The sequence below is a fragment of the Cricetulus griseus genome, chromosome 5 (genome assembly GCF_003668045.3).
Source record: "Cricetulus griseus strain 17A/GY chromosome 5, alternate assembly CriGri-PICRH-1.0, whole genome shotgun sequence".
NCBI lineage: Eukaryota > Metazoa > Chordata > Mammalia > Rodentia > Cricetidae > Cricetulus > Cricetulus griseus.
Window position 1 is genome coordinate 41,205,295 of NC_048598.1, and position 27,935 is coordinate 41,233,229.

Consider the following 27,935-nt stretch of genomic DNA (forward strand, 5'->3'; position numbering starts at 1 on the left):
TCAGGATTGTACCACTTTTTTTTGCCTCTATTACCCATCTGCCCATGCTAAAACATCAAAAATTACAATTTTTTTTCAAAAATGCAAACTTTATTTCTTGTAATTTAGGCTATTGAATTGGCTGTCAATAATGGGAAGAACCTACATTGTAGAAGAGACTGTTGGCCAGTATATTTCAAACATCAATCTCCAGGGAAAACCTTTTGTCTCTGGTCTTTTAATAGGACAGGTATGTATATGTCTGTTAATTTGCATATTGATGAAAACAAATTGCTCATTAAATTAAGTATGCCATTTAATAGTAAATTCAAGGTCATATATGGAAGGGACATAAATCTGAAGAAGGTAACCCAGACATTTGAAAGAGAGGCAACCTGGCTAAACTTTGAATAAGTACCATCTCATGGTCCCTTTGGTACTGTGAAAGTAACTTATAATGTCCAAACGTCAAAATGTAACTTTTCAATGACCAGATTATTCACATTTGGCTTCCTTTGTGTTTTGGACTGGATACATAGCTCAATTTGGTACATAAATAAAGCCCCAAGTTTCAGCCCCCCCAGTGTTCTGGTGGTTGTCAGCATGGTCATGGGCGGGATTGGTTCTTTCCAAGTTCATGGCCTCTTATCCAAGTAATTGAAAATAAGAACTCACTGATTTGCAAATGTGGCAGATAACTTCGTAAGGAACAGAGCACAAGTCCGGATTCAATGCAGGCCACATGAGTGAGAGTACTTAAGTGTCCGAATGTTTGTGGCTTAGTTTTATGGGGTTCAAAAGAAGGAGGTGCTGGCTTCTAAGGATATATATAGTTTGAGTGGTTGTCTGTTTTGATTGCTAGGTTACATAAGTCTAGTGCTTATTTTCCCTAAGGTACATGTCCGGCCCCACCTGATTTAACTCACTGTAAATTCATTCATAGGCATAAGATTTTTCCCTAAAAGTTCACTTGACAGTTTGTTTAGCTGTACATGTACCTGTGAAACCATTTTAGGCTGGGTAGACATTGCTATTCTTACCAAATATGTTGGGAATACACTTGAATAGAAACTGCCTAATGTGATGGACAGGGAAGTCTGTACTGTTCTTTAGAGATGGAAGTAATGTGTAGCCCAATGCTGGTAGGGGCCTTGGGGTGAGGTCTCTAGGAGAGAGGTGTTTGTGCATAGTTCCTACAGGTGAAGGGGACTAGGCTGCCAAGTATATTACAAGAGGGAGCAGGTGAGTGATGACCTACGTGAAATAGGATCCCAGGCTAAACTACCTCCTATGCTTTCCTGACTCACTCAGCACCTCTTAAACCAGGGATTTTGCTATGGAGCCCAAACTGGCCTTGAATGTACCATTCTCAGCATAGATGAACCACTATATCCAGATCTATACTGTCTTTATTTCTTCGTTTTCTGCATTCTTTCTCTTCCTTTGATTCCAGAGCTCACTTTTGTCCTCTTCTGTCTTCTTAAGATTGCTTTTACTACTCTAAATGTCAGTTTCTCTTTCTTTTCAAAGTTCAACATCTTATGAAAGAAGGGACACCTCTATGTCAGGCATGGTTGCTTATGGCTGTAGTCCTGGTACTTGGAAGGCAGAGGCAGAAGGATCAGTCTTGGCTACATAGTGAGTTTGAGGCCAGTCTAGGCTGTGTAAAACCTGGTTCCAAAACCATGAGAGAAGGGGTGGGGCAGACTTAAAAAAAAAAAGATGTAGATAGATATTTTTCATTTTATTTTTATGAGTCTTTTCAGTGTGTGTGAGTTCACATGCCCAAGGAACCCAGAGGGGTTGGAGTCCTAAAGCTGGAGTTACAGGCTGTTGTGAATTACCAGATGTGGTTTCTGGAACTGAACATGGTCTTCTGCAAGAGAATACTCACTCTTGACCATTTTGGCATCTCTCCAGCCCTAAGAGACATGGCCTTTAATCAAGCCATACAACACTCTTGAATACATTTGGAAGTGATTTTCTGTAATTAGTACAACGATGCTAATGGTCTCTAGGTTGTTTTAGGTGGTATTTGGAGATAACTCCATTCTAACTACATTATGAACCTCATTAGCTAACTTAGGAACCATGCTGTATCAAAACTGAGATCTCTTCCAGTCCATAAATTTTATTTATAGATCTTTCACTTTTGATTGCCATTTAACTGCTGTTAAAAATGAAGAACCTGGGGTTTGGAACCACTTTGAATTTTGTTCCAAATTCCCTTCATTGTTCTCTCGATGCATCTATGTAAGTTTACTTACTTATTTACTTTTAACTATTATGGCAGTCCAAATAAAATAAACAAGGTCATTGTCATTTTCTAAATGAGATTTTATATTTGCTAAACATCTAATCCATTTAAATTACAGAGAAAATAAATAAAATAATTGGAGTATTGACTAAGCATATTGTATTTTAGTTATGTCAGTTTACTTCCACATTCAACAACAACAACAACAAATTTGTTCAACAGCTTTGTATAGCCCTTACCAGCCTAGAAATCTTTGTAGTCCAGGATGACTTTGAACTCATGGTTCTCCTGTTTCTACTTCCTGAGTGTGCTGGATTCCATATATATGCCATCCTGCCTGGTTTATGTGGCACTGGTGATTACAACCCAAGGCCTTCGGCATGCTAGGAAATTGTTGTACCAACTGAGCTACATCCACAGTTCTAGAATCATTTATTTATATATTTGTTTGTTTGTTTATTTTTGAGGCAGGTTCCTCTGTGTAATAGTGCTGATTGTCCTTGGACTTGCTTAGTAGATCAGGCTGGCCTTGAACGCAGAGATCCACCTGCCTCTGCCTCCTGAGTGCTGGGATTAAAGGCGTGCGCCACCACCACTTGTCCCAGAATCATTTTTAAAGACCACTCTGTGCTTTATATTAAGGCTGCCAAAGTAAATAATAATAAGCTGATATCATGTACATTAAAGATAAACAGCATATGAGAGACATACTGTAAAGCTGTTCATTAAAATCAGTTCCCTTCAGTACAGCTTCCATAGTCATACGAGTATGAACAGTGTAAATTGCTGAAGTGCTGTTTTGCATGAAATATCTAATTCTTCAATCAGGTATAACTTAATAAGCTTTTACAATTTGTTTTTAAAGTGTTCTTCACAAAAGGATTATGTGATTCTTGCCACTAGAACACCACCCAAAGAGGAACAGAACGAGAACATCAAGCATCCCAAAGCTAACTCGGATACTTTGGATGAAGAATGGGCCACAGAACATGCCAGCCAGGTAAAACTGTCTCTCCATATAGATGTTTGTATTCAATTGATAAACAACAGAAAAAAAAAAAAATGCTTCCCAGGTTAACTAGACTGGAATTTTACAGTATTCTTTCTTAAATGCATGCCAATGGTTGAATGCAAAACAGTTTCACAGAAGGCTATGACATGAATGACTCTTAGGACTTTGTTAATTGAGCAAGTCCGAGAACACATTCAGTAAGTGCAGGACAGTGTAGATAAGTGACACAAAGACACAATACTAGGTAAGTAATAAGCAGTTGGACAGTTGAGTATAGTTGAACACAAAGTATGTAGGAAAATGTATTTAAATACAGGGCTTGTTATGGGTGGCTTTACATACAATTCTAAGTACACTTGGTAAACAAAAGCCCAGTCATAGGGGCAGGGAGAGTCATGATCTCTCTCTTTTTTTTTTTTTTTTTTTTTTTTTTTTAAGGATGTGGCTTTAAAAAGAAGTATATGTGCCCACAGTCAATCACTCATGCTCCATTGGATGACCCCAATGAGAATATGGGCAGTACAAATTGGACTCACGTGTTATTAAAAAAAAAAAAAAAAAAGAACATGAAGTTGGAAGGAAAAGCATAGGGTAGTGGGCTGCATCTGGGAAGAGTGGGGCTTGAATGTGATCCAAGATAAAAAATGCAGGTGAATTAGCTTAAACTTCATTAACAATTTCAGAAAAAGAGCTAGCTAGAATTATGAAACTTCAGTGACCAAGTGGATTGAGAATAAAGAGATTTAGAAGAGACAATTGCCAAAGATGCCTGAGATTTTGGCCCAGATTTTTACCTTGAGTGTGTGTGAGGACAGTATTACTGTTATGAGAAAAGAAAATGGATTTAGGAGATGCTGAAAAAGTAATAAATATGCTAATTCACTTAAAATATTTCTTGAATGAGTTGTGGTATAGAATAAAAAATAGTAAAGAAGATTAGAGTAAGATAAAAGTAGAATTATTGTATTTCTTTCTCAACTTAAAACCCTGTTAGATAGGGCTGGAGAGATGGTTCAGTGGTTAAGAACATTAGCTGGTCTTCAGAGGTCCTGAGTTCAATTCCCAGCACCCACATGATGGCTCACAACCATCTGTAATGAGATCTGGTGCCCTCTTCTGGCCTACAGGCATAAAGGCAGACAGAATACTGTATATATAATAAATAAATCTTTTTAAAAAATCCTCTTAGATAAATAAATGTGCATATATTTGTCATGGGAAGGTAGTATGAAATTATAAAAAATTCCAAGAAATAATACTATTGTCTTTTAAAGAAGGTATTACTTTAATTCCTATTGATATATGTAAATAACTTCTTATACTAAATTTGCTTTGCTTTCTTATAATTTTTCTTTCTTTCATGTGTCTGTAGTGTGCATGCATGCTGTGTATGTGTGTTTGCATGTGTAAAAGTAGAGGCTTGAGGCTTATATCAGTAATCTTTCTCAGTCACTCTGCCATCTTTCTCTTTGAGGCAGAGTAATATTGCTTGTCTTGCTGGCCAGCTTCCTCTATGGAATCCTTTGTCTTCTCTCTCAGAAGGTGGAATTACAGGCTAGCTGTCATACCCACCCAGCGATTACATGGGTTCTTGGGATTTGCTTGTGCAGCAAGTGCTTTAACCACTGAGCCACCCCCACCTTCCCTATGAAATTTAATGTGTTCTGTATAATTTATATGCAAATACACACAGAGAATATGCATGAATTTATAGTAGGAAATTAAATTAATATTTTACCTCTAGAGTTAGCTTTGTATTAATTTTTAAAGCTATATAGGTTTCCCATGATAAATATGAAAACTTTGTCACATTTGTTATACTGATTAAATGGATTTATAAAATCAGAGGGAACCATGAGCTGATATAATGCAGATATAGTAGAAATTATGCTTTAATATCTAATTTCTAAAATTTAACTTTGTGATTGCTCTCTTATATCATAAGTCTATGAAAGCTAGTGAAAGTGCTCTTGTTACTGCAGTTGGCTGGCAGAGAAAAACACATAAAAACTAGCTATGTCATGTGAAGGGAAAATATAAATAGAGGATAGATTAGTATATACACGTACAAGGTTGTATGATTCTTCAGGGAAACTGTGGAAGTTCAGAGATCATTGTGTCAGGGAAGACAGCTCCCTCAAGTTGACTTTGAAGTTATCTTACTGAATCCATGTGTGAGAGCAGTCAGTTTAGGCTGAGGAAGCAACCTTAGAAAGGTATAGAGTTAGAAAGCCTGGGGCAATGTGTGGTGAACTGGGTGTAGTTTTGACCAATGCTTGAATATTTCAGAGAAAGTAGATCAGCCATGTTTCTGAATATCAGATTGGCCAGATTCTGAAAAGACTAAAATGACAATCTAAGGTAAAATATGTATTTTGCAGATAGTTGGAAGACCATTGAAAAAATTTCACTTTACAAATCTTAGGAGAAAGGGGTCTATATATTGATGCACCTAAGCAAGTTATTAAAGTGATTTTAAGATCTAAAGTTGAGGGTGCTCTGGGAAGGGTTTTATAGTATATAGTTACATTTCAGATTTCCAACTGCGTCTGTCTGGATTCTATATGTATTGTTGGTCCTGGATAGGTATTTGCTGATTTAATGTTAACTATATCAAGTAGAAGAGACTGACATGCTTAGGATAGCTAATACTGTATTTTTATCTTTAGGTATCCAGAATGCTCCCTGGAGGACTTGTGGTTCTTGGAATATTTATTATTACAACATTAGAACTAGCAGATGATTTTCAAAATGCCCTGCGCAGAGTAAGTCTGATGTAGCAAAAACTCTTAATGAGATCAAAGTTACATATTATTTCACTTAATTAATTATATATGTATAGACTTTAAACATACATATATTAGTGTTCCATAATCCTTTATGCTAGAATTATGCTTAAATGGCCTTTTCTATCCATTTGCTTGCAGCTCTTGTGTGTAATAAATCTAAATATTTTTCCAGTCAAAGCTACATATTTTAAATTGATTTTTAAGGTTTGCTTACTAAATATGTATATATGATGTGGGGGTTGGTCATGCACCCACCATGGTAAACTTGTGGAGGTCAGAGAACAATGACACCTTTGTAGACCTCCTTCCATCTTTAGAGGGAGCCCATGACTTGAACTCAGATTGTCAGGCTTCCACCTCAAATGCCTTTACGTGCTGAGCCATCTTACTGACCCTTAAAAGAATTTTTCAAAAGATGATATCATAATGTTATATAACAAGTCGTAATGGTTTAACTGTTTTTCTTGTGCAATAGTAGTTTTCTTGTAGACGTTCTACTTATTAGGAAGTGATTGCAGTAATATCAAATATGCTAATCATATCCTTTGAAGTTTTGAGATTAATATGTAAACAATAATCACATACTTATTCTTTACTCCTGGGTGGGGTGCATATTCTGTATCTCATATTTTCTGTTTTGCTACTACATCAGAAAAATCAGGTAGTGTAATCAGTTCAAAAGTAAATGTAAAAGTCCGAAGCTTTCTCTTCAATTCAAACCTAAGTAGTCTTCAGAAAGCTTTCGTGTCTTTACACACTCAAGATCCACTTGTACTTTCACAAGCATATCTTACCTTTTGAGCAAAAGGGACCTTATACCATTCAGAAGCACAAAACTGGTAGTTGGGGGCAATTAAAAAAAAAAAAAAAAAGCAGTCTGAAGGTGCTGTGGATACCTCCACTTTTGTTTCCCCTGCTTCAGATATTTCAACTATGGCTTTGAAACTCTGTGCCTAGGAAGAAAGGATATATTCCCTCCCTGGCATGTTTTTCAGTCTTTTGCACTCTTCCATTTTGAGTAGAGTTTCCTTTTTCACTGATGCTCCTCACTGATACATACACTGATATGTATCTCTGTGCATGTGCTGGTTAGTTTTAACTCTCAACCAGGGAAGTTCCCTGGAATCACCAGGGAAGAAGTTCAAATGAGGAGTAGTCAGGATCAGATTGGTCTGTGGGCCTGTCTATGGAAGATTATCTTGACTGCTAATTGATGGGCAAAGTCTCAGGCCATTGTGAATGGCACCATGCCCTAGGAGGGTTTCCTGTGTGTGTTCTCTCTTGGCTCAGACAGCCTTGCCTACATAATAGGACTATCTCAAATTGAAAATAAAAATAGGAAAGAAATGGTGTATCTTGCGAGATACTGCAAGAAATAACTTTACAAAATGTATTGTTTATTGTCAATAATTTTGGTTATTATATTATACTGTATTTTGTGGAGCAATGTTTTTTGATATTATCAGCAAAGGTGTGTGCCTTCTGATCAGTTGTTTCCAGCTTATAGATCATAAGAATGAGATGGCAAATTAGACTTCTCTACACATTGTTGTAAGAAAGCTTACAGCCACATTCATGACACTCTATCCTTATTCCAACTCCATGCCTTATAGTTAATATTTCTGACACAACTGACACAAATTTAGGTCATTATTCTGATTTTTTTCTCCTAATTTTTAACTGCTTTCATGTTTTGTAAAATTTAAAATAAGAAATGCTAACTGGACAACATGTTTTATTTTCGTGGTTAAAAAAAATCACTTATTACTTCCCTTTATAACAAAAGTAAAGTTTGTATTCTATACTTTATGTAAATGCTAATTGCCCACAATTAATGTATCATGTCCAATTAATTATTAATTACAAGGAATTATATTTTTTAGTTAAAACTAAATTTTTATGTGAATCATTTTATGAAATCACAAGTGGTTAATATACCATAATATTCCACGAAATTCTGAAGATTAGAAACTGTCGTTGCCTTTTCTACATTTTTCATTTTGTGATGAATTCATGTATATTTCTCTTGTCTTTCAGCTAATATTTTCTGTGGAAAAATCTATTAATAGAAAAAGACTATGGACTGTCACAGAGGAAGAGGTCTCAGAACGAGTGATACTTCACATATGTTCTTCTACAAAAAAGTATCTTTTATTTGGGTGTTTATGGTCAGTTCTATGGTCCTGGCTATGGTACTAGAGTTGCTGACTAGCCCACACCACCCACAATGTACACTGCAATGAACCTGCTTTTCCTCTTCTCTCCCCCAAGTCATGTGCTATGCAAATCACAATCCTACAGTGCTTTCCTTAAACATTTGTCTATATAATTCTTTTCAAAAAAGACTACTAAGTTTGTCCTTAATGAATACATTGTTACGATTAGGGCTGCCAATAATGATATTAATAATAATAATGGCCCCTGGTCATGTGCCGAGTTACGGAGTTTGATAGAGAGAGAAAGGACTTAGAATTCTAAATTCTTTGTCAGCTCTCTAACCATGTATATTTTTGCAGTGTAGATTCTTTTCAGAGATAAGCTTAAGCATTTAATGCTGTTGCTCTATTACTATAATTTTCGTCTTCATTTCTTAAAATGCGCAGTTGGAAGCACCAATAATTGAGCTAGGCAGTGTAGGAATTCTTATGTGTTTGCCATGGTCAAGTGATTTCCTTAGACTCTCTCCTTTGTAACTCCCCAGGATAGACAGTAACTAAAGAAGAGACACAATCCGAGGACCCACTAAATGAGGCCTTGGAGAAGACAGAGTTCAAGAAGACTTTTCCTGTAGAAGATGGGTGTTTAATATATTTGTCACCTGCCTAGGAAGTGTTACAACCCAGTAAATGTTCCTGGGCTTGAGCCCATCCGAAACACCACTCCTTTAAACTGTGTAGAGTATATTTGAACAAGAGCTCACAGAGCTGCTTTCTTTTCATTTATTATGATTAGCAGTATTTACAAACAGAAGGAAATTTGTCTTTTGTTTGCTTTTTGAAGCACCAGGAATACTATAGTCAGCAATTCATATACATATATAATATACATAATACATAAACACTCAAACACTTAGATAAATGCATAGCTATATATCTGTATATGTCTTTAAGTATCTGAGGTATTATAACTTATAAGAACTCATATTGCCATTTTTAGTTCTTGGATCATATTTTATTATCACAAATGCTTTTGGAGTCATTTATGACCTTAATTAGTGAAGGTTATCTTGTCGAACTTACGATGTCCATGATCCAAAGGTAAGAAACATCACTCTTTAAAGACTTTTCTGTTTTACAAGCTACTTTTAAAAAAAAAGAAAACAAAATTCATCTTTATTTATATGTTTTAATAATTTTCAGTGTCACTACTTCTTTTTGATATGTACAACCACTTGTAGTTTTTGTGTTTTGTTTGTTGTTGTTGTTAATCTGACTTTCATTTGAGATGCTTACGGTAAAAGTGACTAAGGATTTTGTGTTGCTGCAATGCCTAGTCAGCTGGCTCCCTGTGTGGTACAGAAGCCAGACCGGCATTTATTTGCCTAAAAGCATTGTGAAATTGACTCAGCAGTGTAGGAGGCAGGGACAGCACAGCCTTACTGAGGGGCAGCCTGGTGAGAATTTGCTGCAAGCAGAGTCTTGAGGATGGACTGTTGAAGCCACAGGGGAAAGCTGAGGCCTAGAGCACCTTTCAGAATTCTCAACAGAACTTTCTGATCCTTTGTCTGCTTACCCCCAGAGTTGCCCAGATCGTCTAGCTTGTATGAAAAAGTACTAAAATTAATGCATCATCACTTTTTAACTTCTATTTCCCTTAAATCAGGGAATGTGATCAGTGGTACAGGATGCTAGTCTGGTCAAGCTATATATAGATTTTATACCTTATTTTATCAATGCATATGTTTTCCCTAAGCCATCTCATATTCTGTTTTTCTACCTTCTCCCTGCTAAAGAGTTCAGCAAGACCTGCCGATTGGAAGTATCAAAACAGAGTGTTGACCTCCTGGCTGTCTCTAGAGTGTACTGTTCACGTTAATATTCACATCCCACTGTCGGCTACTTCTGTCAGTTACACTCTGGAAAAAAATACAAAGGTATCAAAGTAAAATATGTTTTCTTCCTTGATTACTGAGTGGGCTAACTGCTGTTAACCTGGTTGGGACATTTATAATCCTCAAAACTTGTACTCTATTAAAATGATTGTTAAGTGTATAATGAACTTGTTACTCTAGCTGGATTAGAAAATTTTTAGCATCAATAGTGTCATAGCATGGGGAAGGGCCCAGGCCCAGCACAGGAAGATTTGGTGGACTTTGCGGAGCCCCTGTTGGGGGCCCTACCCTGCCTGGGGAGTGGTGGGTGGATGGGGTGGAGGGTAGGTTGGGGGTGGGGGAAGAGGGATGGGGGTGAAGGGAGGGAGAGGGAGAAGGGACTTACATGTGAAACAAGCTTGTTCCCTAACTTGAACTAATAAAAAAAAAGTGCTAAAAAAACAAACAAACAAACAAACAAAAATAGTGTTATAGTACTAGTATAGTTAGCGTAGCAGGAACTTAATAAATATTTATTAGTCAACATATGTAGAGTTTAATTTTGTCCATAGATTTACTGATGGCCTTCTCTTGATCCTGGTTAGTTTTGCCTTTCTTTTTCCTTTGTATTTCATTGTTTCTTGTCTCTATTTACAGTTTCTTCTTTAATACTGCTTTATACTACTCAAGGCTCATTTTTCTATTTTTTAAAAAATAATAGCCACTATTGTTTTTTATTTCTATTCTCGTGTAGTTAATAAGACTTTAGGGCTTGTGTTATAAATTTTAGGAAAAGATCAGAAAACATTAAATGTGGGTAAGGAGCTTAAATATTAGAACTGTTGTAATTTGTGGTACTGGATTAAACACTGTGTTACTGATACTTGGACATTTTCAAGATTTCAGTGTAGTAAGTGGAGAATAGTAGAAGAGGAGGCTTGATTAAGATAACTTTCCATCTGACACATTTCATGTTGTTTTTAAGAGTGGACTTACACGCTGGGCCAAGCAAATAGAAAATGGTGTTTATTTGATTAATGGACAAGTTAAAGATGAAAATTGTGACCTATTAGAAGGACAGGTGAGTTAAGAGAACACGTCTCATTTATGAATTAATTTTTTAAGGAAAAAATAAACTTATCTTTAGTTGTAGTCTTTATTAAAACAAGTTTCATATACTCATTTCTAGGATCTTTTGCTTTTTATGTATTTATTTTGATGTAGGGTTCTATGTAGCCCTAGCTGGAACTCACTATATAGACCAAGCTGACCTCAAATTCACAAAGATCTGCCTGCTTCTGTCTCCCAAGTGCTGGGACTAGGTGAGCTCTACCAATGTGGGCTCCAGAGTCTTATAAAGTAAAGGGCAAATGTTTTTCTCAGATAGTGATAGGAAGAGGTTATTTCTGGTGTAATTGAGATACTGAATCCTGGAATTAGGAATAGCATCTGCATCTAATGCCTATCTGATCTCCAAATTGTAAAAGCTTATTCAAAACTGTCTTCTGTTCTACCAACTGTAGTTCCTAGATGAAGAGGAGCTTAGGTGATCTCTCTTGTAAAGCAGAGGTCTGCAAACTGGAAAAAGACAAACAGTAAATCCTTCAGGTTTTAGAAGATATTGGTGTGGTCCAATATGCATCTCTCCTGTTGTTCCATTTAAGTAACCATAGATGATAATATAAATGAATGATCTTGACTGTCCCTGTAAATATTTATTTACAGAGAAATGTGGCAATGTGAATTTGACATAAAGAAATTAATTTACTAATCTCATATCTAAAGGAATTAAAGTAGGGGATAATTTAAGAGACTAATTGGTTGATGTAAAGGTATATAATGCAATGTGTCTGTACAAAAGCAAAATTAAAATAATCTATTTTCTCCTTGTTGTTTAGAAAATATAAAATAGTTCCTAAGTTGCCTTTTACTTTTCAAATATAACTGTAACCATCTGGCTTTTGTGTTTTTTAGAAAAAATCCAGAGGAAATCCTCAAGCAACTGCTCATTCTTTTGATGTTCGAGTGCTAACACAGTTGGTAAATATTTTTAAATCCACTTATTTAAAATGAATTACTTCATCTAACATAATGAAAAATTAGAATATAATTGTATTAATTAAAAAATATAGCAAGATATGAAATTATATAAAACATTCAGTTATAAGAAAGTTACTCCCAAGAAGCTTTGCTCGTATTAAACCATTTTGAGTCTTTCGGTCTCAAGGCTGCTAAAGTGTTAGTATGTAAGTAACAGTTTTAAAGTGTGTGCACATATGTATTTAAATACTTTGGGCTGTTGAGTTAGAATTCTTAGAAATTGTTAAAAGAAGATGTGTGTTGATATAGGGAGAATTGTCATATACTTAATTTAAGGTATATATCCATTGTATACTCTAATTTGATAAAACATCTCCAAAGGGCAGGCTGGAGCAATGGCTCAATGTTTCAGAGCATTTGTTGTTCTTGCTGAGATAATGTGTTTAATTCCCTGCACCCACATGGAGGGTCACAACTGTCACTTAAATTAAAAGTAATTACGGCCAAGTGCTGTTCATTTTAATACTGCCTCATGCTATCCTGAAGAACAGACCATGATTATAGGAAGCATAAAAAACTTCATATAAGTATGATTCTAGATTTGAAACCCAGAAATACTACCAGAACCTTCAGTTCTTTAACTAAACTGAGAGTGTGGAGATAACTTGGCTCACAGGGATGCTTTGCCATCTGTCTCTGTGTTTAATTCTAAAGCATTGCTAAGTTGGCTTCTCCACCTCGTTTCTTGAATTTTTTCACAGTACTTTTTTGTCTTGTATTTTCTATGTGACTTTGGATTTTAGAGGTGTCCTTTATTTCAAGGCATGTTATTCTTCTATGTACATGACCCTTTATAGTTAGACTTTCTTTGGTGGGGAGTGTGGGGGCATATTCGAGACAGGGCTTCTCTGTTTAGCTCTGACTGTCCTGGAACTCACTCTGTAGGCCAGGTTGGCCTTGAACTCAGAGATCTGCCTGCCTCTGCCTCCTGAGTACTGACAGTAAAGGCATGAACCACTGCCCAGCTTAAACTTCCTTCTTGATACTTCCTGTTTAAAAGCCTAATTTAGGACTCTTTCCAGTATTATCACATATTTTCTAACTTATTTTGGATGTCTGCTGTGGTGTCTTTAAATTCTGTGTATGTCCTGAACCATGTGTCTTGTCCATGTCACCTTATTCTGCTGCCCGTAGTCAGAATCTCACCTATACATCAAGATCCAGCAACAGTTTATTAATAACAAAATAGAACATAGCTGGGCGGTGGTGGTACATACCTTTAATCCCAGCACTTGGGAGGCCCAGGCAGGCCTGGTCTGCAGAGTAAGTTCCAGGACAGCCAGGACTATTTCACAGACCATCCCTGTCTTGAAAAACCAAAAATATAAAAATAAAACCAAAATATGAAGCATAAAAATAACATGAAGTTGGGAGACAGGCACTTGGGGGACTTGGAAGGAGGTCATGATAGATGGATATGATTAATATCGTTGTTTAATGTATAGAAGGTTCAAAGAATAAAAATCCAACTCCCAAATGCCTGTACTTCCATTGACTTTCATTTGGTCAGCAAAGCCAGAGCTTCTTTTTCCAAACTTGAATGTTAGTACCAAAATGTTCACTCTTGTGTGAGCACATTAAGTTTAGAGGCTATGTGTAAGCCGGTTTGCTGGTTTGTGTTCAAGTCTAGGTAATAGTCATTGATACTTGTAGAGCCCGAAAAGTTTTCACCAAAAAGGTGCCTTATTGTGGTGATGTATTGTTTATGATCTAATAAAGCTTGCCTGGAGATCATAATGCAAAGCTAGCCACAGCCATAGAAACTAGGCCATGGTGGCATACATCTTTATTCCCAGGACTCAGGAGACAGAGGCAAATGGATCTCTGTGAGTTCAAGACCACCCAGGGCTACATGAAAGTGAATCAGTCTAAAAGAGAAACAGAGCTCACACCTTTAATCCCTTCACTAGAGAGGTATAAAAGGAAGAAGCAAAGGGTCTCATGTGAGATCCAGTTTCCAGTAACAGAGACGACAGGATCTCTATTTCAGCTATGGTTGAGGTAAAAGCATTGGCTTGGGTGCTTTGCTTTTCTGGTCTTCATCCTGAACCCCAATAACTGTCTCTGGATTTTTTGTTATTCATGTTATATCTTATAGCCTTTAAAACTCTTTCCTTTTTGTGTATGAATATGTAGGATTTTTTTTAATAGGATGATGTATGCTGGAAAACAATATCCTATAACTTTAGTTCCAGAGGATCCAACACCACATTTGGCTTCCTTGGTACTACACACACGTGTACACAGGCATATGTTCTACAATTTTGTCTTTCAGTCCCTGAATTCAGACCACAGATCCACAGCCACAGTCCAAATCTGCAGTGGTTCTGTAAACCTTCGGGGTGATGTGAAATGCAGAGCTTATATCCACAGCAACAGACCCAAAGTTAAAGATGCAGTGCAGGTATAAAAAGAGCAACTGGAGTATGAAAAAAATGGAAACAACTTAACATTGAAAAGTCCCAGAAGTTTACTATCTTCTTATCTTCATTTTATGATTATTAATTTTGTTTTAATAAAGTTCCAATCAGTTTCAAGATTTTGCATGTAGACTATGTATATGGGTTTAATAAGTATTCTACCCTTGTGATGTATCAGTACCTTTGAAATAATTTCTTTTGAGAGGAACTCAATTTCTTAACTGAAGTATTCACAGGAAGACTTGTTAGGTAATGTTTCAGGGTCCAAAAATTTAAAAAGTGGTGACCAGCATTTACGTCATAATATATTTCCTGATTTAGAATATTGGAAAAATTTGTTTAGATACAAACTTTAATTTTTTTTTTGGCTTTACTTCACTATTTAAATATGGGCTATGTAGATTTATTATTAAGCTACAACTGTGTTAAAAATAATAGTAATAGGTTCGATGAGTATATGAGAATAACAAGTGGACAATTTTATCCCAGAAAGCAAATAATGGGGATTTTTTTGTAATGAAATAATTAACTTTGAAGTTGTTTTATTTCTTACTGTGTTTTTCCCATAGGCAGTGAAGAGAGATATTTTGAACACGGTTGCTGATCGCTGTGAAATACTTTTTGAGGATCTAATTTTGAATGAAATTCCAGAAAAAAAAAGTATGATTATAAAATAAGTACTTTTTAAATTTTTGTTCTGTTTCACACAGTAAGATGTCAATATTTAATATGTGTGTCATTTTCTATAGCATGTTTTAAAACAGTAAGTTGTCTTTTACTTTTATTGCTGAATGAAATCCTTGGCAGTTGCTCCCTTTTCCACCATTGTGTTGTGAACATTTTTTATTAGCAAAGCTGTCAGCATTTAGCAATTCCAAGGAAGATCTTTTTAATGTTCTGCATGTTTTTTTTTTTCTCATTTTAAAAATTGGTTCTTTGAGAATTTCTTACCATGCACTTCCTGCATCGCCTCCTCTCATATCCTTCTTACCCACCCAAACTTGTTTGTTTTTAAAACCCGCCAGGCATATTTTTGTGCTGCCCACGTATTTTTGGAGGTGTTGCCTTCCACTGGAGCATGCTTAATCTACTAGGGGTCATACCTCTCAGAAGACTGACTCTCCTCTCAGCAGCTATCAGTTGCAGTAGCCACTTAGCCAAGGATGGGACTTGGTGCTCACTTCCCCTCTCTCTGCTGGGGTTTGGTATGGCTTGCAGTTGTACAGATCTTGTCCATGCTGTCACAGTCTATTTGTGTTCATCTGGGCAAGTGTTCTCCTGGGTCTGGAAAGCACTGTTTTTTTATAGTCACCACCTCTGTCTCTTACAGTCTGTCTGCCCCTATTCTGCTGTAATCCCAGAACCTTGGGCAGGGGTGTGTGATATAGATGCCTCAGTTAGGGCTGAGCATTCTGCACCTCTCATTTCCTGCTCCATGACTGGTTGTGGGTCTCTGTTAATTGCACTTACTGCAAAAAAACCTTCTTTGATGAGGATTGAGAGATACACTAATCAGTGGGTATAACAGTAAGTCCTTAGAAGTTGGTTTAATGTGATACTCATTTAGCAGCATACTAGTCTGCCATCTGGGGCGTATGACCCAGCCAGCCAGAGGTTCTTAGCCCTGACAACAGTGCCAGGTGTGGTATGGGTTTCAAACTGTGGAGTACGCTTTAAGACCAATCAGAAACTGGTTGGTTCCCCCCACGACATTCATGCCTATTGCACTAGTAGACATGTCTTAGCAGGTCAGTTGTCATTGTAGCTAACAGGGTTCAAAGTGGGGTAGGACTAATTTTTTTTTCATCTAGTAGCATGCAAAGCACCTTCTAGTACTGTTAATGCTAGCCAGTAGGGGTGAGGCTTTCAGATGAGCACCAGGTTGATTTCGTCATGTTTTAGCATTCAGCAGTAGGTCTTGACAGTGAGTTCATGGTGAGCAAACACAAACATTGGCAATAGCCTATACTGTTAGGATTTATGGGATTTTCCTGGCCAATAACTCCAAAGAAAGTAACCCATTCTCAGCACCAGACTTCTTATTTGTTAACCTGTAATGTCATAGAGGCATCTTTGCTCAAACTCTGCGTAAACTTTTTTATATGTACATATAAATACTTGAGGAAGCTTCTGCAGTAGTGGGTTTTCATATGATGTCTTTAGTGTTAGTTATCCCTTCCTGTATTCCCTCTTCTACCCTGCTTTCCATTCCCTCCCCATATAACACTTTCTGTTCCATTATTCCCCTTGGACTCTGTATATAGCTGCATTCTATCTCCCCTCTCAGGGAGGATTTTTAAAACAATTGTATCTGATGGAACTACTTTTGCCAGAGTACAGTGCCAGCAGTTTAAATTGAAGACTTTTGCTGATGTTGTAGGTTTTAAAGTCATCTTATATGTACTCAAACATTAACTTATTGGTGTTTGTTGTATACTGGATTTTTTTAAGGTACTGTTTATACACTATTATGTTTTGTATTTCTTAGCTGTTTCTCTAGCAGACTTGATTAGGTTCATAAATGGTTGAATTCCGTCTTTGGGGAAACATTAGCAGTTTATGTTTTACATCTTAGTAATTCATATTAAGATAATTTTGTACCCAAAAAATTATATTAAGTCTGCTTTTGAAGCTATATGTTTGTGTCTCCATTCCTACTGTTCTGCTGGTGGGTGACTTTCTGATTCTTAAGTGTTCTACAGCCAACTCTTTGGCATTCAGTTTTTATAGCATAATCTTTCTTCAGCAAACAGAATCCAAATTTGCAGTGTGCTTAACCATCTTCAAATTCAAGTGTGCTTGGTTCAAAATATAACATCATCCTAATTTTGCTTGCTGTGGTACAAACTGCAGTTATATAATTCTAACAGTGGGAGGCAGTATGGCCAAAGAGTAAAACTATTCTTCCAGTTCTACACAAATGCAATCGTACAGTGAAAGGGGAAGAATCATACAGTTTATACCACTGCATTCCCATGACACTTAAGGAATACTTAGCATCTTCTGCTTGTAATTATATAAGGTAGTCCTAGTTTCTTGAAGAAAAAGTATAGATTGCTAATAGAATGACCCCAATTTTCTGCTTGATTTTTTTGCACTGGAAGCTTTTTAATCATATCTGATACAGACGGAAAGTAGTTATTATTTACCACATATCTACTTCTGTGTTAGTTTATCAGAGCCACATTTTGAGCTAACCAGCAGTTATATCTATGTAGCTAGTAACTGTTTTCAAATGTAGGGACATATAGTCTAATTTGCAGGTGGTGACTGGGGAGATGGCTCATTGGGTAAAAGTGCTTGCTCTCAAGTATGAGGACCTGAGTTCAATCCCTAGGACCCATGAATCCCGAGAACAAAGCTAGGTGTTGTAGTATGGACTTCTATTCCGTGTTGGGGAGGCAAAGGCAGGGAAGGCCCTGCATTGACTTCAAGCATTTATAAATGAAGAAAAAGTTAGTAATAAAGTGCACAATGCTTGCAAGATTAAAACAAATAAGAAAGGTAGCAGTCTATAGGAGAGTTACAAAATTAACTAAATTTTTTTCATCATAGGACACAGTGGGTCTCATAAGGACTTGGGATTAACAACATCTCTACATTAAAGACAAGGAGAGTTTATGTTTCATAGGTATATTACCTAGGTCCCTTTGAAGCTGCCAGGGAAATTGAAGAAAGAAAGAAATCGATAAAAGCAGTTTTGTCGACTAGGAAGTTCAAAATCATTGTCATTTCAAACTTCATTCTAACATGTTTTTATATTTTTAAAGTAAATGTTTATTGACAGCAATAATAGATATATCTAAATACTGATAATGTAATATTCTTTTTAGATTATGAACTTCCTCAGCGAGTTTTTGTTCCCCTTCCTGGATCCGCTATAATGTTATGTGATTATAAATTCGGTGATGAATCAGCTGAAGAAATTAGAGACCATTTTTCAGAAATGTTCGATCATGAGATTCAAATAGAAGACTTGGAAATTGCAGAGGAAGTAAACACAGGTAATTAAAATCTGCATAGACCATACCTAATCTCAACATACCTTCCTGTTTCCTTAAAGCTAATTCTGTTTGACTCTTCATATTATTAGCTGGAAGTATGTGTGAACACACACAAGCATGGCAGATCTCTACATATAAAAGCATAGAGTGAGTATTTTCTTTGGAAACTTTACCCTAACTCAAAACACATCAAGCACGTGAATCTTCATGAGACACAGTTAGCTTTAAATATGTGGAAATATGTAGTTTTGGGATATTTCTTTCTTTTTTGGGGGGAGGGGAGATATTTATTTCAACATGAGAAAAGTTCTCAAACTGTTTTAGAAAATTTTCTCTGTGTAATTTGTTGTTTTCTCTATGTCCTCATTGTATAAGGCATACACTAAAGTAAGGTAGGCAGTTCCAGAAATCAGATGAAGATGGTTTGGATAGAGCATAGACTTTTGATACTGTTCAGTTGTGTAGACAAAGGAAAGCAGTAGCTGTCTGCAAGTCGAGGAGGTGTGCTCAGAAGAAACCCAAAATGTTCATATCCTGGTATTCAGCTTCTAGCCTCTGGAAGGGTGAGAAAAGAAGATTTGTGTTGTCGAAACCAAACAAGTGAGAACAAAACCAAACAATCCTATTATCTGATTTAAAAGATAGACGGATGTCAGAGAATATAGTGAGGTCCTCAGAGTACCTAAGGACTGACTCAAGAATAATTGTTACTGGTGGTTTTCTTTCCCTCCAGGTGCCACCACTCTTCTCAGCCCCAAAGAAACACACAGACCCTATATTAGTTATAAAACTATTGGCTGAATGTTTAGGGCTTCTTACTGGCTAGCTCTGTCTTAATTATTAACCCATAACTACTAATCTATGTATTTCTACATGGCCTTATCTTACCAGAGAACACCTGGCATGTCCTACCTCCCAGTCCCTCCATGGTGTACCCTCCCAGCACTTCTCTGCCTATCTTTCCCAGAATTCTCCTCATCTCCTAGCCCCACCCATCTTCCTGTTTCTATCAGCCAAACAGTGTTCTGTTCATCAACCAATAAGAGAAACATATATACAGAAGAATATCCCCCATCAAATAATGATCAGAATTCTAGGGTCTACAGTTACTTGATTAGTTATTCAAGAAGAAAAAAAAATTTTTTTCCACAGGCATGGTGGCAGATTTAAGTGCTAATCCCTAAATCCTAGCCCTCAGGAGACTGAGGCAGGGAATTGCCAGCCTGGCTACATAGGGAGTTTCAGGCTACCCTTCTCAGATAGAACAGTAACAACAAAAATTGCAAACATAAGCAATATACATTGTAAGTAGATGATCTACAGGGTTTTTCTTTTTATATCTTAAACCTAATTCTTTTCCAAGAGCCACCACTGTTGAGAAGACAGTAGATTAGCTTCCTGAAGTCTGTCTTCCATCTTCTCTTTAGCCAGAGTATTGTGTAACAGGAGTCAGCACAGTCAGTGACTGTCTACCCCTCCTGTCAGGTCTCGACTCTGAAGGTGATGGTATTTTTCTCCTTACCTGTCCCCTCTATGTGTACCAGGGTGAGGGTGTGCTACCCCAAGGTCTTGTGTTCCTCCTGAGCCTGCCAGTTTAGATGACAAAATAAGACCTTGGTTTCAGCTCCCACTCCATAGGGGCAGGGGTGGGAAGAGATATCCAGCTTTAGTACTTCACTAATTCTTCCCCATTACTGCCTTTATTTTTTACTTCTCCTGCAAGCACACACCTGTTTTACAGATTACTATGTAATATAGTAGAGAATACCAACTTTATTAAAAGCCTTATAATTTGACTAAGTTTCATTTTTGCAAATAAATGACTTTTAACCCTCAAAACAATATACTTTATTTATTTTTAGAATTAAGTGCCCATGAACCATATTTTATCTTTTATTTTAGCATTACTTATATTATCATGATCCAGGAAACAGAGTATCTTAAATATTCATATAAAAATTGTACCTAATCCCTCTTTAAATATTTAGTAGTTCTAGATAGCATATAAATACTAATCCATATATCTGCTTTTGTGGGTTTTAACTTTTATAAGCTTTTAACTTAGGAATTTCAGGCTTTTTTGTTTTTGTTTTTTGAGGACAGGGTTTCTCTGTGTAGCATTGACTGTCCTGGAACTCACTCTGTAGAGCAGGCTGGCCTCGAACTCAGAGATCCACCTGCCTCTGCCTCCTGAGTGCTGGGATTAAAGGTGTGCACCACCACTGCCCAACTAGCTGTAGCTTATCTTTTAGATGCATAGTGAAAGCCATGGTGTGCTTTGATCTGCGACTAGGCCTGCCACTAACTAATAGCTGTCTAAAGCCTTTCTGAGCCCCAGATTCCTTTGGGCTAGAGAATATATTTTCTAAAAAGTAATACATATAAATGGAGGATGGTAGGATACTGCACACTCTCAAAACACATTGATGTTAAAGTGTGAGCATAATATTTTATAATACATTTGGATTTTCATAAGCATCTGAAATCAGGGTTTCTACATACAATAAACCCCTGAAAATAGTTCAGATTGAAAAATGGAAATGAGTTGTGTGAAACTTTCTAAATATCTGTTGTTATTTCTAAGTTTTTGGAATTATTATCTGCTTGACTATTACTATATGGTCTATAATGTAGTTGTTAAGTAGTTGCTATGTTTAAAAAATACATATTTTGCCAAGTAAGTGTCTTCAGGTAACATACTTTTAAACGACTTAAGGGATAAAAACAATTTGTTTGTCAAAATGACTCACTAATATTGAAGGATAACCATGGCTTTAAAATTTCTTGGATGTGTTAGTCATCTCATAGACATTAACTTAATAATTCAGATGTACTTTGTCTATTGTCAGATAAAAATAAATTGAAGACACGCCTTTAAAATATGCTGAAACTCATCTTTGTCAATTCTGTCATGGCATTGAAGCCAGTTATTCTTTGTTACTAAATATTCATTATTTGTTTATTATTTTCTGTGTTTGAATCCAGGGCCTTGTGCAATGCAGGCAAACTTCCTACTACTGAGCTATATCCCCATACCCTGGTCTTTGAGACCTGTCTTGCTATGTGATTCAGTAAGGCTTTCAACTCCTTCCTGTTCCCATGCATTCTAACATGCCTGAGAAGCATTAACAATTTAAGGAAAAATGAAGAATCCTGATTGCTTATTTTGATGCTAGGAATGAAACTCAGGGCCTTGTGCATGGCATAAAGTCACACTCCCATTCAGATGTATCTCAAACCCCTGTAGTAACACAGTAGCTTGTGAGTCCAGCTCCCAAGACTACCTGCAGGTTTCAGGTCAGAAGCCACATCGTAGTGGAAGGAACCTAGAAAATCTCTAATCTGAGGTGTTACAGAATAACTCATACTTACACTGTTTGAGTTATGTTCTTTATCCTTCTCCAGTTCTAATTCTGTTTTCCTAATTGTCTATAATTTTCTAGCCCTAATTCTTTGGTTCCAATCTGTAATTCTAAATCTTTGGTTCTAATTCCCTGTTTCAGTCCCCTGCTTCTGTGTTCACCTAGCTTAAAAACATTTTTTACTGGTGGTTTAAGTCAGTAAAAATAGTTAACAAGAGTCACATCTCATTGGTCATAGCACATTCTTTGGGTAAGCCATAGGGCAGAGCCATTTACCATGGCAACACAGAGTTTCAAGGTTTCTGGTGTAAAACTGACCAGATGTCAGGGGCACAGGGTCTGGTGAGACAGGCTTTGAGACATAGTTCTTTTATCAGCTAGACTTGGCCAGTGAGGAATTGACATGATTTTGTTGTTGTTGTTGTTGGTGGTGGTTTTTCTTTTTAGGTTGTACATTAATAACCTTAGTCACACATCTGCAACTCTGACCATGTGCATACTGTAAAGTTTTTAACTTATGATTCATTTGCAGAAACCTTCAGTCTAGTTTGAACTTGCTCTGAGGTAAAAATGAGCTAATTGTGTGTAGTTTGAGTAAAAGGAACAAAGCAGGCTTTTAAGTGTCTTACAGTACTCGTGGGACAATAGATCTAGTTATGAAGTGTATCCTAGTATATTTTCTATATATCAAAATTTTATAGCTTAGTGAGAGGTTATCTTCCTGACCACCCACAAATATATGTGCCCATAGATTGAGATGCAATCATGAGTTGTATCTGCATGTCATATGAAGTCACATGACCTACAGTGCAGGTATTGGGGAGACACCATAGCTGTTTTAGAAAATGTGAAGTTACAGACAGGAGCAACACTTTGCAGAGTCAGTGGTCCTGCAGGCCCTGCCTGGGCAGGATTCTGCAGAGAATCATTCTTCTGGGGGATTGACATCTGAACACTAGCTTACTGTATACTTCCGTGGCCCTCAACACTGTCCCTCACTATGTAAGCATGATCTGTTTTCGTCAAATCTGCTATCTTTCTGCCTCAGCCTCCTGAGTACTGAAATTTCAGGTGTGTGACAGCACCACATCCAACTAATGGTTGGTCCATATATATGCATAAAATGTTGACTATAGTTCTACAGGGATAGGAAACTCATCTATTTAAAAAGTTCAAGTCCTGGATGGCTGGTGAGATGGCTCAGCTGATAGTGGCACTTGCTGTCAATATTGATGACCTTAGTCATAGGAAAGTAATGAAGTACATAAAAGCCACCTCCCACAATACATAGTCACTTTTTTTTTTTTTTCCGTTTTGGTACCACAGATACCTATTAAAATACATTTATGTGTCATCCTTATGTGTCTATGTTTGTGTATGGGATACATGCATAAAGACTTTTTAAATTGAAACAGGGTGTTTACATTTAAGCAAACATTTCAGTATGTCCTAGTCTATCGCTCTCTCATACACACACACACACACACACACACACACACACACACACACTGCTATACTTTGTTGTTGTTGTTAATGAAGGGATCAATCTGAAGTAGTTCCTTTCAAACATAGTTTCCTAGAATTCTGTAGCACTGTGTTGCACCACCACTTCTGGGGGACAGTGTGAGTCTGGCCAGGCTCCTCCAGGACTCTCCATTCCTGCCACTGCCTCAGTAATGCTTCTTTCATCTGCTTTACATATGTTGATTTTCCTGTCAGATTTTGTTTTCATTGGATTTTTTTTTTTTCTACCGTGGAAGGAGAAACAAAAGCCACTGGCCTGTATGATCTCTGTATGATTGTATGAGGTCAAATACTTTCAATTGGTGTTAAGTCACTTTACATAGGCAAATATATATAAGGTATTGCCAGCATAATGAAGTAAAAACTTATCTTTGGGGTGGGGAGATGACTCAGTAAAGTCTGACAATCGGAGCTCCATCTCAGGAACCCTTGGTTGAGAGAGAGAACAAACTCCAGTTGTCCTCAGACCACCCGCACATGCCCTGCTTTGGCCCATGTGCATCCACGCTCATGCCCACAACACACACACACACACACACACACACACACAAAAATCAATTTTTAAAAATTATTTTCTACCCTTTAAAAAACAAGGTGAAAAAAATTTACCAACCCTAAGTCGACAACTGCTTTACCTACTAGGATTTGTAAAATGTGATGCAGTACTTGCCTTCCTAAACTTTCAGAAGTTTGTAAGGTAAAATTTCTAGTCATATTTTTTTTTTTTTTTAGAAAATGAAAATATTTATTGCATGAGTGAAACAACTCTCTAATAAATAAGCCTGGTGAATATAAGGAAATATGATTTATCAAACACAGGAACAGCGTTTTCACATTGTGCCAAGAGACCACAGTGTTGGAACATGCTTCTTGGTCTTCACATGTTACAAGAATATCTCTTCAACTTTCCACTAATCTTATAAAACTAGCACATTTTTGTTGGAATGAGAAATTCCATGAAGTTAGTGAAGGGATTCCCATGAGAATCTAGTGATATTTTTGTGGCAATATATTATTTGTGATTTATTAAAGCTTGCCTGAGGATTCAGAAAGCAAAGTCAGCCTCAAGCTATAGAGATCAGGCAGTGGTGATACACACCTTAAATCCTAGGACTCAGAATTAAGAGGTAGGTGGATCTCTCTGAGTTCAAGGCCACCATGTCTTACACAAGAGTGAAGAGTAACAGAGCTCATGCCTTTGATCCTAGCACCTGGAATCACACGCCTTTAATCCCAGCATTAGGGAGGTATATAAAATGGGAGCAAGGTCTCAGATCAGGCATTCAGTCTCAGGATTCTCTCCAGCCAGGCTGAGGAAAGGCAGCAGTCTGAGGTCTGGGAGAGCTTGTGGATCAGCCCTTTCAGGCTGAGGTAGAGGAAAGAGCTAGTTGCTGGCTGATTTGCTTTTTTAATCTTCAGCTTGACGCTTGATTCCTAATATCAGTTTCTGGGTCTTTTATTTTTCTGACTTCCACAGGCACCAGGCACGCATGTGGTACACAGACATCAGCAAACACACATGAGCATAAGAACAAAACAATTTAAAATAAAAATAAACAGATCTTTAGAAAAATGGGTGAGGGGAAGGAAAATGCTGCTGATTGTGTATTTTATGTTATTTAAAAATGACAGTTCTTGATTTCTGTAGCATTTGTTCTGCTTTCTTGCAGCTTGTATAACTTCCTCTGTGAAGAGCGAAGCGTCACCAACCAACACAAGTGATGAACAACCAGAGCCACCAAGTAAAACTACAGTTGGATTGAAGATTAAGCAAAACATAGGTATTTGCTTTTCTATAATTTTGAAAAATGAATTGATTTTGAGTTTTCTATGTTAAAATTAATTTCACTTCACCAAAGTGTTAGATTGGGACAATAGCTGTACAAACAAATGTGCATTATAATGGTTGAGAAGCCCTGCCCACTGCATCTGTGCTTCGGTGTAATCTAAGTATGAAACAGCTGACATAGTGGGTATGTGTGCATTTGTGTGTGTCTCTGTGTACTTACATGTATGTGGATGTCCACACATACACATATAACATTTGCAGATACTTTTTAAAACACTTGTTCTGTTTTCTCTTAGTGTGCATATGTGTAAGAGAGACACTTTGCCCAATCGTTCTGAGCTAGTTTTTCAACTTCCTACCATGTTTTCCTCTAAGATGTCTCTGGATCTTAGCATGTACATACCTGTCCATTTCTTTTTTTTTTTTTTTAAGATTTTATTTATTTATTATGTATACAACATTCTCCTTCCATGTATATCTGCACACCAGAAGACGGCACCAGATCTCATTACAGATGGTTGTGAGCCACCACGTGGCTGCTGGGAATTGAACTCAGGACCTCTGGAAGCTCACCAGCCCCTACCTGCCCATTTCTGTAGTATGTGCGTATGTTTGTATGCCTATTGCGTGTAATGTCTTACAGGCCCATCTCTTACCCCTATTTTGGAGCCTAAGGATCAGTTGAGCCGTTCTTTTGCTCATTCCCCTTCCATTGTTTTGTGTTTGTTTCACTTTCAGGTGCCATTGCAGCACTAGCAGTTGCAGTCCTTGCGGCCGGCATCTCCTTTCATTACTTCAGTGATTAGGGTGAGGCACAGTGAGCTTGCCGATCACCCAGAAAACATTGAACAACAGCTATGAAAAATAAAGATGTAAATGTCCCAGCTGCATCTAATCTCTGCTACAATAATGTCTATTAGGTGTGTTTCTGACTTACATGACATCACCAGCTGCCTTGTTTACCCTGCTTTTGTTATCTGGCCCGGGTTTCCAAAAGTAAACTATACACCTAAATGGAGTTGCATGTAACACATCACTATTATGTATTTTCAGAAGAGTCAAACTGTGAGCTATTTTAGATTTTAGTCCTATTGAATGGCGTCACACATTGATCAAAATATTGAAACTTTGAGCAGTCAGTAGCAAACATAGTTGATATATCATCAGGAGTTGTCTGGCAAGTCCTCCTAGAGGACTTGTCTAATATGCACTCAGTTGTAATATTTTATTGACATGGTTTAAACTGGAGACCAGGAATACTATTTTGAGCATACAAATGGACTGTGGTTTCCTGAATGCCAGGTGTCAGTAGCAGCACGGCAGTATGCTGCTTGCTTCAAACAAAAAACAGAGATATGTAAATTGAAGATGCTATCCGAGGCAGGGATAGTTAATGTTCAGTAGCTCTTACCCTGTAGTTCTGGGTAGCTCCTGGCAGAAACAAACTAGAAGCACTCCTAATTTAGGCCCAAGACTCCCATAAATTATGATCAAGAAGTATTTTTTCATGATTGTAAGTCATGAGGTACAAGGTGCACTGAGACAGCAGGAGAAATAAACTAGGAAACAAAAATAAGCATTGAAGTCAGTTCTCCCAAGTTCACAACAACAATGTAGAAAACGAAGGACAGAGCCAAAGATGCAGATGAGAGCTGGGTAGCCCTCCTTAGCCTGAGGACTGCATTCTTTAAACGAAGAGGGCAGCCTGCAGGCTGGTTAATGGTAGAAGACTGAAGACATTAGTGAAGCTGAGGTAGAGCAGCAGGAGGGAGGGGTGATGGTCTAGGAGAACCAGGAGGGGAGAATGGAAGAGAGGCAGCACTCGGGCTGACAGGTTCTCCACACATTAGCAAGACATTTATAAATTCAAGAAACACATTAAAAATAAAATAAAATCCATGATTTGGTCCAAATAGTGAACCACAAGACACAAAGCAAGGTTGTAAAAAAGCCAAAGGGATATAAAGGTCCTCAGCTAAGGCAAGTCAGTCACGTGCAGAGTAGACCCCGGGAAGCAGCAGTGTTCCCAGGAAAGTGGCAAAATACCTTAGAATTGTGAGTGCAGCTGTAAAAGTTGGTACAAAGCAAAGCTCAGAAACAACAGATCTTCATTAAAGAAACTGAAAAAAGATGGTCTTCAATGAAGAAAATTACTCCAAAAGCAAGATCTGAAATGAAGTGTTAGAGAACAAAGTGATCAATATTGTAAATTTAAAGTGTTGTTTGTATAAAGCAATCAGTGAAGTATTTACAGAAATTGTAAACAAATGTAAAAGTGAATAAATATTATTATGCAACATTAATGTGGAATTTTCAAATAAGGTTATAACTGGGAAAATCTGGCTTAGAGGATAGGAGGAGGGTGCTCTGAGGGTCTGGGGCTAGGGTTCAGGAAGCAGGCCAAGTCAATGTTTAAATTAGATTATTGCAGTACATGGCTAACTTTTAAGGGCACCTTCTCAAAAAAGAGAGAGGTGGTGAAACAGCCTAATGAGAAAGAGATTCGGAAGGAACACACTAGAAATAAAGGAAGAGATTAGAGGGGGACAAATATGGGAAGCAACAATAGAGCGCATGTTTCATAGATAAAGGCCCTGGACTGCTTCCTCTCTGTGAAACAAAGACAAGTGAGACCCTGGCTCAAAAAAGAAAGAAAGAAAGAAAGAAAG

General features: G+C 37.2%; 1 protein-coding gene across 4 annotated transcripts in view; it reads left to right on the forward strand.

Moving 5' to 3' along the window:
* Positions 1-27,569, forward strand: part of Odr4 (odr-4 GPCR localization factor homolog) — a 29,522-nt gene extending 1,953 nt beyond the window's left edge. For 2 of the 4 annotated variants that reach the window (XM_027417409.2, XM_027417410.2), the window contains exons 2-14: positions 109-229; positions 3,102-3,236; positions 5,918-6,013; positions 8,075-8,181; positions 9,258-9,294; positions 9,990-10,130; positions 11,053-11,148; positions 12,042-12,107; positions 14,443-14,571; positions 15,157-15,247; positions 18,421-18,591; positions 25,148-25,258; positions 26,005-27,569. In XM_027417409.2, coding sequence (XP_027273210.1) covers positions 131-229; positions 3,102-3,236; positions 5,918-6,013; positions 8,075-8,181; positions 9,258-9,294; positions 9,990-10,130; positions 11,053-11,148; positions 12,042-12,107; positions 14,443-14,571; positions 15,157-15,247; positions 18,421-18,591; positions 25,148-25,258; positions 26,005-26,072 — 1,347 coding nt within the window. In that variant the 5' untranslated portion in view covers positions 109-130 and the 3' untranslated portion in view covers positions 26,073-27,569. The remainder of the gene's footprint in view (positions 1-108; positions 230-3,101; positions 3,237-5,917; positions 6,014-8,074; positions 8,182-9,257; positions 9,295-9,989; positions 10,131-11,052; positions 11,149-12,041; positions 12,108-14,442; positions 14,572-15,156; positions 15,248-18,420; positions 18,592-25,147; positions 25,259-26,004) is intronic. The other 2 variants (XM_027417412.2, XM_027417411.2) reach the window with 2 other exon arrangements.
* The last annotated feature ends 366 nt before the right edge of the window (positions 27,570-27,935 follow it).